Source organism: Talpa europaea (assembly GCF_964194135.1).
Source record: "Talpa europaea genome assembly, chromosome: 3".
Classification (NCBI taxonomy): Eukaryota; Metazoa; Chordata; class Mammalia; order Eulipotyphla; family Talpidae; genus Talpa; species Talpa europaea.
Genome location: NC_140069.1, coordinates 49345688 through 49364620, shown reverse-complemented (window position 1 = coordinate 49364620; position 18933 = coordinate 49345688). Strand labels below are relative to the sequence as shown.

General features: G+C 36.1%; 1 protein-coding gene across 2 annotated transcripts in view; it reads right to left on the bottom strand.

Annotated features, from left to right (window-relative positions):
• NCOA2 (nuclear receptor coactivator 2) overlaps positions 1-18933 on the bottom strand; it is a gene marked incomplete at its 5' end in the record, with an annotated part of 83152 nt that overhangs the window by 48327 nt on the left and 15892 nt on the right. For both annotated transcript variants that reach the window (XM_084230330.1, XM_084230331.1), the window contains one exon: positions 1279-1382. In XM_084230330.1, coding sequence (XP_084086456.1) covers positions 1279-1382 — 104 coding nt within the window. The remainder of the gene's footprint in view (positions 1-1278; positions 1383-18933) is intronic.

Sequence of the window (18933 nt, the reverse complement as noted above, 5' to 3'; positions counted from 1 at the left end):
GATTTTTCACTGCTTCTAAGAACCAAGGGGGGAAGGAGCACTCTGGCTTTTCCACTGCCTTTTTGATTCTGGAAAATCAGGTTGAGTGTGTTTTTGTTTTGCTCCTGAACACGGTACTTGGATGTTTTCGAGCCAGTGATTCAAGAGAAATAAGCAAGGGCCAGCATGGAGTCATTTAAAGCCTTCTGGCCAGCAGGTCTATCCTCAGAGAATGAATTTTGTCATTTGTACATATGAAAAATGGGTCAAATGATCTTTTCTGTGTGCCTTCATTTAAATCTCTGATAGATTCTCACAGAATTAAAACTTTCTAAAAATAAAAACTGCCTTATACACTAACTATAAAAAAGTGGGCAATTATTGGTTGTCTTTGCTTTAAAAATTCTCATTTTTTTATATATGTGTGGCTGCTGCAGCAAGTTAACTGACTCTACGAAGACAATGCTGCAAGGCTTCCGGCCATGCAGTTCTTTTCAACTCATCATATCAGCAGCAGAGTAAATTATCCTGAGAACTGACATAATTTATGTCTCAGGGCTCCTCTGCTTCTTGTTATATATTCACTGACATTTTTTCCCTCATCTTATCAAAGCCTACATCTTGAATTTTAATTTTAGAATAGGTACAGCAAAGCACTTGGTATTTAACACTGTACTAGTTAATAAAAGAGAGAAAGCTGGACTTTACAAATTCTAGACAGTAGTCTGTTCATAAAGCCTCCTAACATTAATAAAGAACAGGCAATTAAGACCAATCATTACATTTGAGATGGTTAACTTGAAAGTTCCTTCTATCACTCAATTATCATCTTTATTAGAACACAAATTTGAAGTGATGTAAATAAAAACCATAAACCTCTCCTCAAATTCTAATCTATGGATAGGTGTATATATATATGGCATATATAAAAGTTTAATAATTTGGGGAACATTTCAAACAAAAATATATTACATCAGAATATAATAGAACTTATGAACTTGATTTTCCAAAATGAATGTTCAACTGGCAATTAATGCCTGTTAATTTATAGTTTATTCTGGTTAATTTAATTCTGTATCATTAACTTGAAAAAACGGATACATGGTGGAATCAGGTGCCAGAACATACATAGATATATAGACAGATACATAATCAGTCAGCTCAAGAGATCAGTATTTCAACCTTGAGAATTAAAATTAAGTGTTGATTTCCTTAAGTTGTAATCACCTGGACATTAAAAGTGATAATGTAAAGATTAACAACATTATAAAATACAGAAGCAAAGTGAGGGTGGGCTACCTCAAGCATCATAGGCCCCAGCGCATCCTTGTCGATGACTCCCTGCCCTGTCGATGATACATCCGACTTCTGCACTTCATCTATGTTGGCAGCTGCTGCTTTCTCTGCAACAAACATTAAGTGTGAATTAAATGGCAGTGTTATTTCAAGGACAAAGTGCCACAGGAACATTTTTATTGTAACGATTTTTAAAATATCTAGTGGATCAGACATGGCTATAAGAGTCAGAGTATTTCCCCAAAGCCACTGAATGGGAAAAATGCTGGAAACAGAAGCCAGAACATTAACTTTTCGTCTCCATAACCGGTGGCTCAGATCCCCTTTTAGGCTACTGACAAAATGAGTTGAGTGGTTTTATTCTAGCTCCTGACAAACATTTTTTCCAGATTACAAAACTGCTATAAGCTATGGCACTCAAGAGATTCCCCGAACTAGGATAACAGAGGGTCTGTTGTTCAGAATCCAGTAGCACAATCTGAGATACATTTGCACACTCTGATGGAGGAAAAAAAGGGGCCCTAACCTGCTACAGCAGCTCCCATGTGACACTCTGACTCTTGTACTACCACCATTTGTCACACTCACATTTAAAGTAGAGAGGAGGATTTGCCTCCCTATCTTGTTTAAGGTGTACAACCATTAAAGACAGAGAAGGGGCACTCAGAGGATTTCAATGGCTGTCTTTGTATCTAGGACAGAGGTATATATAATACATGCTCCTGGATTAAAATGTGTGAAGCAGTTTTTAGAGCCACAAGCCTGAGAAGACTTTTTACCATGGTAAAATCTCACATAAGAAATAGATGCATATTTATCAGTATATAAACAAACTAGTTACTTCAAGTACACTAAAAAAAGTTTAAAGTGTAACAGATACATATTAACAACTTGCTAGAAAACAACACAAAAATGTGTCAATTATTTGTACCTGCATAAATTATATAGTTGTTTACACTGCATGTTATCATTGTAATCAAATGCAAATAATCAAATGCAAATAAAACTAAATCAATTTAGTACTGAGAATCAACCTGCTTTCATGACCTTGATAAAACTTTTTTTCTGGTAAAAAAGACTTTATACACAGTATTTTGAAAATCTGTATAGCTTATTTTGTACTCAAGAACCTAAAAAATGATTAGGAGTTATGTAGGTCCTTCAAATCCTGCCACTTCTATGATGGAGCGCTTCCATCAACAATGGAGAAGCAAAGAGGGCCCAGGGAGTACAAGTCTCTGTTCAGTCACGTAACAGAAGTAAGAATAAGTCACTTCAACTTTTTAAAACCTTAGCTTTCTTACCTGCTTCTGTACATCACAGCCTATGACAGGAGTAAATGGGATGATATGTAAAACATGCTTTAAAAACTATAGTTTGTATATGTAACTACTAGCCTATTTGTATTTACTAGTTCTTCCTTAGCAAGTTCCAAAGGTAGTTACTTCTTTGCAGATAAGCAGATTGTACCTGCTCTTGCAATTACTCTAATGCATTCCCAACTCACTGCTTTAGATCTACATAATTGTGACCACCTATAAAGAGAGCTATGACTTGTCCGGCAGTCTTTACAATTCCACATTGTGAGAACTTGTCAGCCCTGATTTCATTTTTCTTTCTTGCTGCCCTCTAGTTCACCATTGTGAGTTCCTTTAATGCTGCCCTATCTGCAGGCTTAGTCTCAGGCCAAATGCTCAACCAGTCTTTACAGAGCAAAGGAATAGTTCAAACTCTCCAGAGAATACTGCTTATCACCTCCCACTCCCATTTTCCTAGAATCTTTTTCATTGTCAAATAAGCCCTAAATACCTACACACTGGGGCATGCTAGATACCTTTTGCTTTTGGCTCGTTCACTTGGTATGCTGTCAATTTCCGTTCTGTTTCTACTCACTTTCCTATCCACCAGTCCGGGGACAGGCCTAGCACCATCATCTATTCTTTCAACTCATTTGCAGTGCATATTTCCTCATGCACCGCTGTCCAAACTGCTTTCTGTGGAGCCTAGATAAATGTAAATCGGACTCATGTGCTTTCTTATCAGCCCTACATTGTGGAGGTCCAGAGCGCCTCAGGTCTAAAGATCCCTGAGTTTCATTAATACTAAATCTTATGATCCCTGTAACAAGTATTATATATTTATGTGGTCCTACTGCATTCTTATTATGTTTTTCTTTGGTGTTACAGTGGGCAGTGTGTAGGAGCGATATGTTAGCATCTGTAGAATGAGTGACCCACAGTCTTTCTGCTCCCTCCTGACTATTCACAGGAGGATCACACTCCCAGCAGTAACATCATTCAGCAGCAGCCGTGACTGCCAAACTGGAGTGGTCTACATGAGAAGAAGACCTCCCTGGACATGGTCTGTAAGAATCTGCAGTTAGAAGATGGACAGATTGAAAAGGCCTCTGAGTGAGATTGTGACACATCTTTCCCAAAGGGTGTCCCAATCTCTCCATCTCCCGCAATGAGAATCAAGATCAAATCTGCACAGCATTTTCTTTATTTTTTTTAGGAATCAACAGATGAGATGTAATGGAGGGTAAGGACCTAAAATTTAAATTAGATGATTTAGATTTGACAAAATATGTATTTGGAAATTATGTATTACTGTAAGCCTGGGTAAAAATTATCATCCTGAAAATTTACTTGTAATAAATCTTTAAAAGGAGAAAGGAAGCAACTAACAGAATGTCAAAGAGTAAGGGACCTAGCTGGGAAATCGACCAGTGACAACAGGACTAGTTTGGTGGTCCTGTGACTGTGTGTTTCCAGTCCACGCTACACTGTGGTGAATGTAGAATGAACAACCTTCATCAGGCGAGAGTTTACACGTAGCTGGGAGGGCAAAACAATTATATTCAAACCAAATGAGAAAAAAGTTAGGACTATACTGAAGGGACACACTTTAATTTCAAAAAGAAGAGATGAAAATGGCAGGACATAGCTGAAATTATTTCACATACACTGTAACTGAGTTGCTTCTGTAGGATCTACCAGTGAATGGCAAAAGCAAGGGCCCAACAAGGAAACCAGAGGGAATGGCATGAGATGTCTGGCTCCTGGGAAAATTTAGTCTGGATTTTGAAAACCAATGCTAAGAAATATTGGCAAAAAGTTTGTTAAGCTAGAATCCCTAACTTCAAATGAAAACAAAAATTTCACAAGGTCAACTTGAAATAATATTAGCAGAACATGTGCTTTGAAAGAAAACTCAAAATGAGTTTATTGACATTATTTCTAAGAGAACTTTATTATTATTATTATTACTTAAATTTATTTGAAGGTAAAGTCACTTTTTTAAAAAAAGATTTATTTATTTATGCATACAAGAACTGGGGTACAGGCCAGAGGTGTGGGGCATGAGAGGATTCACCAGAGACAGTAGGGAACAGAACAGGAGGACTGACTGAAATAAGCAGCAGGCGAGACAGGAGAGGTCTGCTGCGCCATGTGGGTAGCTCCCTGGCCACGGATCAAACTCATGCTGCAGAGGCTGTGGACAGCTTCACAGGTTGTGTCTTAACCCCTTGCGCCACCAGGGAGGCCCCTAAGAGAACTTTAAGAGATGTTGCGGTACTATTCATATATTTTGAGAGAATGAGAAATTTTCATTATTCATAGAGTAAATAAGAGACAAAAGGTAAAAAAGATTTAGGGCTTTTCACTTCCGTCCTCACTAAATGTCTGGATACAGGTACTTTCTAGCTAATTTTGCCATCTATTATTTGATTCTGTATTGAATTTGTGCTTTGACCACTTCTCAATATTAAAAGAAAAAAATCAATAATAGAGAGAAACACCAGAAATATGACTTAACCAATGTAACTGGAATCTAACTTAAACTGGCCATGAATTTGTTACTGGGGTACTTTTCATGAAGTAATTACTACCTCTGTTCAATGTTCAGTAAAGCCTTGAAATTAAACAGGAGGAAGAAAAGGACTCCTTTGAGATATACTACTATGTTAACAGGACATATACTGGTATCTTGATGGAACATTTCAGTAATGAGTATGCTATTTTTATGTACCAGATAAAAATAAGCCTAAGTCCTTAGATATATTTATACTTTTGCAAGTACAACACTGCTATACTAAAACACACTATTTAATATTTTTAAATTAAGCCGTTTTCTCAGTGGTCACAGATTATATTTACTTTTCTATATTTGCATCCATTAACCCTAAAAATATATTCTGTCATAAAAATATCCTTCAGTAAACTCTACAGTAGAAAGATCATCCCTGAGTTTCATATGATCAAAATCTATAAAATATCTCTTCATCACAGATAGACTCTTAAATCTGAGAAGGACGGTAACATTTAAATTTCAGAGCCTCCAAAAAGCCTTTCCTTCCTGCCTTGACGTCCATTTCTTTCTCTTGTACCTTAACCATTAAAGTTATTCTTTTTAGATAAAGAATACAACCTGAGAGTAACAATGGAAATAATAACTCAGCCTTTTTCTTCCTCATTCCCCAAAAGATTAAAAAAATCATAAAATACCTATGACCCTTTTAACAGCACACTTTTACAAAAGCAGAGACTGAGCAGAGACTGGCCAAGGAAGCCTCTATAATCTTTCTTTGAGTGTCCCTTCGCTCCTGGGTGGTGGCTTGGAGAGCAATCCCATCCGGTTCCCTCCTCCATTTGCCTGCACTATAGAAATCGAATACCAATTAATTAGATTTCCAGTTTCAAAGCAAAGAACAAAACCCCATCTCTTCAGGGACCATGTTAAGATGAGTCATACCACAAACTGGAGGAAAATCATTATTATTATATTCCATATGCTTTTTAAAAAATAATTATTCGTGTTTCCTTTCAGAACAAAAGGAAGGTGAATAGGGAAACATTTGATCTCTAGAAATACAAGTGATTTAAAATACAAAGAAAAACATTTTTTTTGAAGCAGCTGGATTAAATTGCTTTTTATCACTGGTATCTACAGTCATACATTTAAAAGTAAAATTGAAGCTTTCTGCTGAGAAGAGCAACAAATCACAAACTGTGATTCCAGAAAAAAAATTACCTTTAAAAAAGTACAATGAGCTATTTGTAAATTATGAAGTGGTACTTAAAAAAAAACAAAAACCCTTTACATTTTCTTCTAAACATCATTTAGTGATTTTTGGTAACTTAATGAATCTTACAATGTTAGGAAGTCTTGTGTATTTGTTTATTAGGCAACTGACCTGAGAACATACACTCAAAGGGCTTTCCACAAACCAGAAGAGAGTCCTATCTCCTCAAAGGGACGAGAGTCATGGCTCGGGGGACAACCACGTGCAGTGCCAACCACCGCTGATGACTTAGAAACCTAAATGCTATTTAATGACTGTGCATCAGAGGGATAGGGTGCTATGGCTATTAGGGAAGATGTTTGTACTTTCTTTTTTTTTTTTTTAATCATCTGAAGAGGCTGCGGAAAATTTGAGGATATTAGTCAATCTTTAAAAAGTCTGAATTAAAACAAATATCAACTACTCAGTCTGTAAAAATACGTCAACTGAATGATAATCCACAGGGTATTTATAAATATATAAAAAAATTGGCACTAAATTAACACTGCCTGTGATTAGATTGTCCCTGCATATAAAGCTAAGTAGGAGTTTATAAGTTATTTTTATGTTTGGTCAAGTATGAGGATAGCTGCCTTTACTGAAGCAGCATCATTTAAAGCATTAGAATCTTTGACTAAAATGGAATCTAATATCTTATGCAGGTTTTATAATTAATTCCACTGCTTCAAAATGAGTAAAATCACTCACCCAGAAATCTATCAATTTTTCAGTAGACTGACGTCAAACACAAGTCTAATCACCTCCACAACAAATTTTAAGACTCTAGTGGGAATACATCCACAATTTCCATCTTTTCTTGCATTTAGGAGCTGGATGATTTCAGGTGAAGTGACTGTCAAGTCTCACAGCAGCGAGACCCATGCAGAGCAGAGAAGACATTGAAAGAATGACAGGCAGTTTCTGGCCAAGCAGTACAGATTAAATATTGCAGGAAAAGTTATGTAGCTTCTCAAAGGTTCTAGAAGGTAAAACCAGAGAATTATGCATCTGCACCCAACTAAAATTAGAAAAGCTGCCATATGGCTCTGTGAAGCCAGCAGCACATTCTTATTCATTAGGAAGCATTCTGCTAACATAAAAACACAAGGCCCTTCCTGTGCTCTCCAAATGTGTTTATCTTTTCAACATTAATGCACTATATATCATCAGGCTGCTGAAATCTCCTTCCGTGCATATTAAAAACACGCAGCTGCACTTTCTTGAGTAGTGGGAGGAACCTAAGCCCCAAGTTGCCTCCCTCTCTTTCTGACATTGAGCTTCTTGTTAACATATCATGGCTTCCCCTCAGCATGAAGAATGGCAAAATTAACCATTCTCAAGGCCATCTACACCCAGCAAAAACCCCTCACTCGCTGCTTCAGGGAAGGCAACGTACTTGGTTTCATTTTCCTCAATGGTAAGGCATGACTACTTAAGTTGAACCAATAATCACGAGACATATAGGTTCTACTTTTAAAATTACTGTATTACAAGAGAGAAGACAGTTACCAGAAAAGACTCTGGGTATAACAGGCCAGAAAATGCTTTTGTTCTAGAAACTCTCCATCATTGTATCTGCTATTGTCAATATATAATTTTATTTAGTAGCCCACATATTATCTATCAATATTGAATTTATTAATATGTAAAAGTGAACAGCTTTTTGTAGTAAGCCATGCGAGTATATACCAATTCATCCAAAATCTCTTACTTTTACATAGTCTATGTTTAAAAAACACATGTGCTTATCACAGAAGAGAAAAGAATCAGACACAGAGTAAACCATATAGACACTGACAGAAGCCTTTTAAATCCATGGAAACACAGTTTCAGAAGCAAGGCAAGTTAATCACCTGAAAAGCAACAAGTACATGTTATTAAACTTATTATGTCAGCATTCATTCACTCCCCAATGTGATAATGGTGTGTCTCTGTTTGAATCTTCGACAGTAATGGAGTACTGAGAGATGAAGGAAAATAAAATATGAAAACTGCTTATTTAGAGTTAATTCTAACTCATTGGGCTCTGCTGGCTGCTAGCGAAGGCTTTAGGAGATATCTGAGTAAGGAAATGGAGAAATCACAATTTGTTTAGAAGGTTGACAGGTGAGATTGGGACAAGATGAAGGCAGAAAAAAAATCAGTAGGTATGAAAGAAATGAGAAATGAGTGAAGTCCTAATTCAGCATCAATTCAGAATATTTTAAGGGCAGCCTTTCAAAAGACCAAATATAACATATAACATTTCTAACATATCTGTATGTGAATTGTAACAGCAATTTAAAGTTTCTGATGAATAAAGAAAAATGTGGAAATTATATAGTTATTTCTAAAATCACTTAAAAGACTTCAATCTTAGTAGTATTAATATTTTATCTTCCAAATCATTATTCTGCTTATGTGCATAACAAACCTCATCTCTCACTCTTCCTACGTTATACTCCAACAATATTTATCTGCCCAAATGCAGCCTATCATTTCAAGGATTTTCTCAAATTCTTCAGTTTGTGCAGATGTCCTTTCACCCATTTCTCTTTGGAGACCCCATGGTTGTTCCAGAAGTTCATCACAAGCCAGTGTCGTACCTTCCTGCAGTATCCTATGTCCATCCCATTGTAACAGTCCATTTACCCCATTTTGAAATGACTGATCTCCTTTTTTATCTGTCCCTTTGACGGCATTGCTGGTTCCTTGGCTACCAGAGTGGTTATTTTATTCACTGGTTGGCACCGATAGCGTACTCAATAAAATTTGCTTTAATACTGAGAAATTTTACAGCTAGAGTTGAAATTTAGTTTAGTCAGGATCAAAAAATCACAAATGCCTCTTTAGAGGGATCTTTTCTGAAGAGCTTTATTGTGTATTTAAAATAATGGGGGTTTATTTTAAGACCCTGATTTTGGGAGTCAAAATATTAAGTAGAAAATGAATGTGGGGGGAGGCTAGATCATATGTGTTAAGCGCATCAGGATAATTCCTATGGTGCTCAGGCCAATGGGAGAAGTCACCAATGTTTTTCCTAATATCTGCATTATCAGGAAAATCAAAAAGAGGTCAGCTTTGTAAATCCAGATCATCATCCAGGAAGTTACAACCTGCTTTGTAAAGAAAAAAAAAAGGTAGTTTGGCCATCATGTGAGTTTTTATCAGATGTTGGTTTTGTTCAGTCACTCATAGTTCTTAAGAAAATAAATTGACCCAGAAATAGTTCTACAAACCACCTATTTGCTCCAGGACCCAGTATAATAGAGTGCTTCATCAGGTTTCTTGCTCCTCCCACATAGTAGGCTGGGAGTAGGGATAAGGCCATGGTCTGAGCCAGGAGAGCCATCTAGAAAGTAAGATAACGCCAGGGAAGGGCAAAAATCCCTGGAGAAGCTGGCATGCTTTTTGCTTTATTCAACTTTGTATACCAGGTGACCAACATATGCTTACTACATAAAAATTCCCGATAATGGTGCAGGGAAGAAAAGGACAGAGGGTGGGTGAAGGAAATGGTAGAGGTTGGTTACTCTACTCCCCATTATCCATTCTTGCTGACCCTGCCATGAATCCTCACTTCATTTGGAGTATTCACACTTTTAATCTCAAGCTTCTGCTTCACCTTGCAGAATGGTCCAGAGATGCATCACACAGCACTGAAAGGACAGAAAACCATCCCAGGACTTGCTTCATTTGCCCTGTGGGGTCCATTCTTCTGTGCCCTCTACTTCCCTTTCACTGCCATGCATCTTGCTCTCTGAGACCTGCTAGATTTTCTTTCAGGTTTTCCTCCCATCTGGATATTTTCATTCTTCCAGTTTTTCTCTACATTTACAGGCCCCGATGCCCATGCCTCCTAAAGAAATTGCTACAGCTAGTTGTATCTGTACACCTCTCCTTTCCCTGCACTGTGACAAATACCACCAGTAGGTTAAAATTCCTGGTTTCATTTTACCTGTTACCATCTATTCCCAGTTCTCTCACTTGTAACTGCTGCTTGAGCAATCATAGGAGAACCTCACTGGCATGCTTTTTATTTGTATTTTTTATTTTATATATTTTTACATCATTTTTTATTTTTGCACAATGTATGCATTTTCATCTCGGTTATAGCCCCCATACTTTTTAAAAACCAGGTGTTCTCAATTTAAAACACCTAGTGCAAGAAGCTGATAATAGAGCCTAGAATCATCTAATATAGAGACCTAAAACATTAAATTATGCCAAATCATATCATCTCATAAAGAAAGAAGCAAAGCATTGGTAACAGTGTGAGAATGCTGCATAAATATATGTGGTATCCTGCCCTTACCAGTCAAGGAAGTGCTGGCGTGTGAGGCAGAAGGGAAGGCACATGAACCAAAGATGGAAGCAATCTGAGTTCAGGAGAACAGAGGAACTGACTGTGAGTGCAGAATACTTGGTGAGAACACTGTGGACAGGGACCGAGAAGGGCCAGGACACACAACGCCAGGGCATGGGCACGTGGGGGCCCACCATCAGAGGCAGGCTCCAAATAATCTAACAACTATGAGCAGTAAAATCTTCTACTGGAAAAAATCTCTAGTCTATGAGGTTCTGCACAGATCGACTCAGCAGGTTAATTCCTAAGACAGGAACACAAACAAGGTATTACCTATTAAGTGTTTAGGAAGAAAAAAGAAGTGGCTATTAAGAGAATAGGTCTAGTCTGAAACCCATTTCAGACACTTTGCACAATTATTGCAGGCAAAATTTACCATTCCTTGGGACTCTGAATTTACCACTGCTGGTTGTTTCATTAGACCAAGATCTTCTCTGTGTTTACTTATACACTGGCTGGGTCACAAAAGATTGAGTTTTAGTGTGTGTGTGCCTTTTAGCTTCTTAGGAACTATGTGTGGGAAGAGGTGGGCTAACAGTTAAAAAAAAAATACAACACAAATGCCAAACCAAAAAATTTTTTAACTATTTCTTCCAAAGAAATCCAACTTGGTGAAAAGAAGCCAGGTTTATTCTCCAGGACCTCAAGAAGAAAGAATGCAGTGAAAAAGTGACCAATTCCCAGTCTAAGAAGAAGTTAACTGTCAATGTCCATATTGCCCAAAATAGAACTGTCCTGCTAGAAACTACATCAAGAATCATTTACATATGCTACAGAAACAGGAGTTTGATCTATTAAAATGCTAGAAATGGAATTAATTTGAACTCACACTTTTTACATATAAAAGTGTGGGGACTCCCACACTTTTAGAACTTGAGCCCGGAGTGCAGCCATCAGGGCTGATCACATAGAACAAGGGACAAAGCTGTCATGAATTACTTACCTGGATTGAGATATTCAGGGCTTCTTTCAGAAAAGACCTATAACCTTAGGATGGCATCCTCAACTGTCTATACCAAATATGAAGTAAAGCACCATAAAATAAATGAGCCGACTTGTTTTGAAGACAAAATATATGTCGACACACAATTTTAAAGCAAGCAACGATGAAAAAATACATAAATCAAAAGAAAATTAAAAAAAATTAAAGCAAGGTTTGTCTATACAACAAAGACAAACTTAGTTTGGATTTATAGATTTTCAATACACACACCCAAACATTTTCTGACTGTGGAGAATAATGACTGTATTTAGAGTAACAGATTAGATAAAAGGTTGGTGACAGGAAAGACTGGGAAGCGTTTGGTATATAATCCCAAAGTAAAACTTATTGATTTACCAGAACACAAAGTTTGACATTATCACAGTATCCTCAGTTCAAAGACATTCAAGAAAGATTTCTTACTAAAATATCCCTTCAATAGTTACTTGTGTTGCATAATAACAGGAAGATTTAAGTGACCATTTAAATACCTTATGACATGAAATCTCTCCCATTTAAGCAGGAGTGGCAGTGAATCATCAACCAACCTTCCCCAACTATTTAAAGCAGGAGTCAATTAAAAGAAAACAAGGGTCGGCTTCACTCAGAACTGACATGCCTCACCAAGCAGCAAAGCCAAATGAGGGCCTTAAAAACTTTAGCAACAGCATGTTGTAAGCACAGCAAAGTGTGGACAAAGGGTAGTCACATTCTGTATGATGTGGTAAAAGGGAAGTTAACAAAGGTTGACATATACAACAAATCCTAAATTTGGTATACTATCTTTTCTACAATTGAATTCTCCCTTTTATGTATAGTCTTGTAATTTTCCAGTAAATTTTGTAAGTTAAGGGGGAAAATATAATGGCATCTCCAATAAAATGCAGTTGGATTTTTTATCACTTATATACTTTCAAATATAAGGACTATTTAAGCAGTCAAATACGCTTCCAAGAAATTTTTAAAAATCATCTTATTTAAAGTCTGATAATTTTGAGATAAGTTTCCTCACCATTCCATAACCCTTCCAATAGTGAAGTAAAATCTTCATAAGATTTTTCTTTCCTATTTTCAATTTTAATTATCCTACTTAAGCTTCCAAATGCTAGATTATTTTGTATTATGCTGTCATCAAGACTTCAGGAAAAGTTCTACCCAATGGCATTTGAAACTGGTTTCACTTCAAAACAGATAGACAACTTGAATTTCAGAAACCTGTTTTTGGAAATCCTGTCTGTCAGGTTACAGAAGGGAGGCAGATAAAGTGGCTAAAGATGACAGAAATGACAGGTGGACATGTCCAGCTCTGAAAGTTGTAGCAAGAGCAGAAGGTAGACTTTTATCTGTAGATTTAAAGTCTGGTCTATATGGTGATGCTGACCTTATGCCACATGCAATTAGCTTGTCTCTCAAATATACTGTCCAAGATTTGCTTTTTCAAAATAAATTGTAATTTTTTTTTTTTATTGCATCAATGGACAGTGGGTTTCCCAGAGACTAGACTAATGGCAGTTGTTAGCTGTATATAGCCAAGGAAAATATTTGGCTGCATATAGGGTTTCCTATGAGCAAGTTAGTACATGACCTCAATCTTTTCCAAGCTTATCATAATGCTGTAAGGCAGTGCTGATTCAGCAAAGCAACACATAATTGCTTACAAAATGCCCCTCCCTTACAGGGATGTTATGAAGCTTAATAAGATAATGCATGTGAAGCATGGTGAGCTCCACAGAAGGAAGGTGCTAAGTAATAACAGTATTCTGCATTCATAATTACAAGTAGTTTTACAAAGACAAGAATCCAATAAACCTGTTCACAAATTACAAATGAGACCCTTAAATAATTTAATATAAATCATTGTATAACAAAGATTGTGAAATCAATCATGTTTTAAAAATGGAATGGACAGACTTCATAAGATTAAGTAATAATGAAAAGAAACAGAACTAGACAAGTTTCCACTAAAAGAAAATTACATCTCTTTGTGATAAAAGAGAAATTGAATCAGAAACTTATAAGAAGAGTATATTTAACTTACATTATCCAGAGACAGTGCTATTAGTGAATTAAACTTAATACCATTTCTTTGGTTTTCCTACCAATGAATTTGAAATTTTATTTCAAAGTTAGCATTAACATTAATATAATTTCATTTCTTTGTAATCAACAGTAACACTGAAAACATAAACTTTAACTCTCATTGGGCTAAAACATGAGTACTTTACCAAATGTAAATTATTCCCTTTTAATATATTAAAATAATGCTGCTTTATTTTTTTTTTTTTGGTGGTGGCGGGGGGAGTTGTGAGGGAGAGACATCAGCATTTGTTTCCTAGATGGGAAATATTAGACTCTGGATAAGCCCATCAGGGAAATTCGATGCATGAAGGTCCAGTTCAACTGGGATGTCCCCCAAAAGGGCATGAGGTAGCACTGATGGGTTCTTGGGTACTACTACGTTTACTGAATAGTGCCTGGGACCTTTCTGGGGTGGCAGGTATCATTTCTTCCAGGAAATATTCTGAGAATCTCAGCAGATCCAACTGTTTACCCTGTGTTCTTCCCTAACACTAGTATACAATTATTGACTACATCCTAAGGAAAATGCAAATCAGCTGATTTAATGTGGACCTCCTCAGCATTTCCTTAAGGCTATCAAGTCCTTGAGTCAGAGGCTGTGTTTTCTACCTCTAAATCCTCATCCTTTACTATAACTGCTGCCCCATATAGATACTCAATGAAAGTGAGTTGAACTGATCCACATTCTGAATCTTTCCAATTCTTATTTGTAATTTTGTTTTCCAAAAAGTGGTATACTTTAAAAGGAAGCATAAACACAATAATAGATGGTGAAGATGCAAAGATTAAAAAGACAGACCCTTTTAAAATAAGTAAGACATACTGCCATGGTTAGGCTAAGCATTGAAATGGGGTTAATGGATTATCTTTTTAAAGTGTTATAGATTTATGTAATAAAATGAAAAAAAAAGTTTAAATTTTATAAATTTGTAAGTTTTAGGAGGTATTTTTTACTTATTTAGCTGGAAGACTCAGCTTATTTGGAGAGTTAAGTTCAGGAAACAGCATTGATCCAGATGCTGAATGAAGACTCTAATTATCTAAGATTTCACTAAGAATGCTTTCATCAGAGACTGAATATGGCAAGAGCTGATTACTTAACTCAAAATAAACTTCCATCAACACACCAGGAACAATGCATACACCTCAGGATGCTAACAGGGCCTAATTAATTCTCTGATGTGTAGCAGCTAGAAGAATTTTGGAAAATAAAAATGAGAAGGTTAATGATCTTTTATATTATCCTCTCAGGATAAACCCAATTGCTAAGGAAATTAGACTTACAGGTCTTAAAAATTCAGGCTGAGAGCATACTCTACAGGAATAGAAATAACTTGTCAATTTTTCAAAGTTAAACCACTGCTAAATTTAAAAGAGAAAAACCTACAATCACTAACTACAAAGGAGATACAAGATGGGCTATGTATCTGTCTTTTCTAAGAAAAGCATGAGTCACTAAGTCAGAAGTGGAGCTAAAAAACGCAAGTGTCTAGATTTTTTCTCTCATTTATTCCAATAGGAAAATCAGGAGCTCAATTTTAAAATCTGTTTCAAAAAGGATGACTTGGTATGCAGAACATGGAAAGAACCTAAAGGGCTTAACTACATGTAAGAAGTCAAGTCAAAGGAAGTTGGGAGAAAGTTGACTATATTATGGAAGAGACAAATTTGGGAGGGGTAATGTAATCATAAAAGTCAAGATTACTTTGGGGAGAATATCTTGGGTAAGGGAATTAAGGGATGAACCTAATAGAAAAGGATTAAAAAACTAAGAAACTTTTGGCTATGACTGTGCACAAGAATATTTAAGATTGCAGGTTTTAAAAATACTAACATTGGCTCATAATCTTCCAGGTTCATGAATACCACTTCCTGCTAGCTCCTACCCAAAGGTCAGTGTGGAAAAAAGAATAAACTATTCATAATTTGTTTTTTTAAAAATGAGAATAGTTTTACTATTTATATAGGCAAAATATGGGCAATGAATATATTCTTACAATTCTGGGTAACTACTATATCTAGAAGATAAAACTGCTATTGCTTTGAAGCCTTTAAAGTAAGGACCAAAAATCCGAAAGTCAGTCAGGTAATGTATATTCATCTCAATACTGATATAAAGAGAGTTGAAAGTGGATTTCCAATCACCTCTCCATATGCACAAATGGCTTCACCTCCATTTCCTAGTAACTCACTTAGAATATTATGTAATAAAGCGTGCTCTTAGAAGATTCGATTGAATTTTCCTCCAAAATAGGGATGGACCATACTTTAATTCTTCATATAACATATGACCTATGATTTATTAGTGTAACCTTTGTCTCTTTCAATAGAATCTAAGGAAAGGGAGAGAAGAGAAAGAGACAGATACAAGGAAGGATATGTGGAAATGAGGGGAACCCACAAGTACCTCCTGGGGGATCAAATTTAGAGGTTTCTAAAGACTGAAGATGAAGCTGGGAATACAGAAGAAGACTGAAACACTTTCACGTATATGTCAAAGAGTATATGGAAGACGACTGAGTTTTAGACTTCCTGAAAGTCTGTGACTTTTCCTTCGTCATTTTTGCTTTATTGTTTTACTAGCTAAGCAATCCGAGAATTGAACAATTGTTTCAGAGATAAGAATTGAACATATATAACTGGATTTTGTGCTTCAGTGGATCAGGGAAGAAGAAAAATCCCAGTAGAAATGAAAAGAATGGCTAGAGGAAGACAGTGGAATGGAAAGCAGGTGAACTCTGAAAAGGAAAGATGACTTTGGTCCAGAATCTTTATAAGTTTAAGCTGCCTGCCCAACGTCTAGAATTCCCAGTTTACAGACTGCTGGCATAGCCATGTCTGAAATTCCCCATCACTCATTAATTAGCACTTCTGGAATTCTGCTCCTGTCCTAACATTCATGACTGGTGTTCCCTGGCAAGTGGAAGCCTAGAGACGTGGGGTCCAGAATATCTACCAGAGCAGAAAGGAAGACCCAATCCTCTGGAAATTCAGAACAGGAAATATATGGATGTGATGACTGATTAGCTTTTATAGTAAGTATCCTTCACCATGGAATAAATATCAAGTCAGTGGTTCCCACCTTCACAGGTAAGAAGGCCCCTTTCAATACCAATGTTGTCCATGGGGCCACACAGGACAGTTATGTATACATGAAATACGTAACAGAAAGAAAAGGTTATAATATGTTTAGTAATGATGCTGTAAGAACTTGTATCTTATTAATCACTAACTATCTCTATATATTTGAACCTCAGCTGTATATACCTCACATATTAAGGACTATTCTAGATAGAAGCATTATTGGTTACAACAGACTTTATGGAAAAGGACCAGAAATCTAATCATCCAAATTGCATTGCTTTGATGTGAAATATACTATATTCTAAACAATTAACTTATAAATAAATAACCTTAGGGAATAAATTGTTTTTAAAGTTAAAGCCTCTACTATTTAAAAAAGTACGGCAGCGGGGGAAAACAGACTCACTAATCCAATTATACAGGGGACATACTTCCATATACTACCACATAAACAGGAACATAATTTCTTCCTCTTTTGATAATTTTAGTTCTCTAACAATATTCCAAATGAAATTCACTTTGTTATTTTTTTTCGAATCTGACATAGAGAATCGACAAACTGAAGACTATCAAAAGAAAGTGTTTTTTTTTTTAAGATGGTGAGCTTAATTTAGGGATGGTAAAGAATAATCATATCAATTCCAATAAGACTTGCTTTTTTTTTTTTTCCCTTTCTCCTCTCAATTCTATCAGATATAGAAAGATAAATATGTTACTTGGAAACCTGCCAAATGGTGATATACATATATGCCTGTCTAATGTAGATAGGCTTAAATAAGGAATCACTGCTCTTTCTCAAGTGCTTCCACTTGAGAGGCACTTTAGGTCTAAAGAAAGAGAAGATACAGGCTTCCCCAGATGGCTTGGGAATTCTGGCGTGTCCCTTATCTGGCCTTACGGGAATGAAGAGGCACCTCAGTAATGAGTATGGGAGGTAGCACGAACCAAGTATTGGCATTATTTATTCACTTTTCTTTTTTCCCACAAGACCAAATGTCTTATTTCCAAAATTGGCAGGACAAAAAAGACTCTTAAATCTATTATAAGCAATCAAAGTTCTAACACTGTAAGAGCAGAGTCCAAATCTATTTTAATGAACAATTTTTCTCTCTTAGGTAAAATCAACACATTTTTCTATGTGATTATGTTGAATTGGGACTTTCTTTTGCTCAAAATGACAGAAATGAGAAATATAAGGCAAAGGGTACCCTTTCAAACAGCTATGGATATTAAATTTTAAGTTTAGATATTTGAAATCTAATAAATCCATTTTTTACCTGCAGGTCTGCATTTTACATACTTCTTTTGCAAAGTAAAGTGAAAAACACTATATATTCTTGTATACAGGTAAGTAAATTTTGTGGGAAACTTGGTGCTCAGATTCCAATCCCTCTACTTCTAGTCAATAATGCAATAAATATTGGGGTGGCCACAATGATTGTTATTGAAGTCTGTTTTGCTCTCAATATATATCCTGAAATAGAATATGATACTTTAACCAGGTCAAAATTGTTGTTTATCTAGAGGTTACATTGAACAAAAAGACAGACAGATAAAATGATGAAACATTCACTCTGACAGAACAATTCCTCATCTGCTCACATCAGGGTACAAAATGAATGCTCTAAAACAAGCTTGGTATCCAATTTTCTGGTTACATACCAAGAGGTCTTTTTTGGCCTAGACAGCAACTTTCTATTTTCTTGGGATCCTTTATCATCTTTTTTTTTTTTTTTTTCCTGACAGGAAAAGTTGAGCCGCCTTGAAAGAATACATCATCTTCTGAAATAAGGATCAGCAAAAAGTATTCTTCCTAGTAACTAAACCACAGTGTCTCAACATATCTTACACTCTGACTAATAACATACATAACTCATTTATGACAACTTATTCCAAATGGCAAAACAAACAAACAAACAAAAAACCCAGGAGTATACAACTGGGTGATGTGTTTATTTTATCCTCCTACCTTACTGGGCAACATCAGCTCTGGAATAGGCAGTCATCTGGATTTGAATTCTAATTCTACCACTTGCTAGCTGGTAACGCTAGACAAGTCACATAAATCCTTGTTTCCTCATCTGCAAATGGAGTTTATAACTA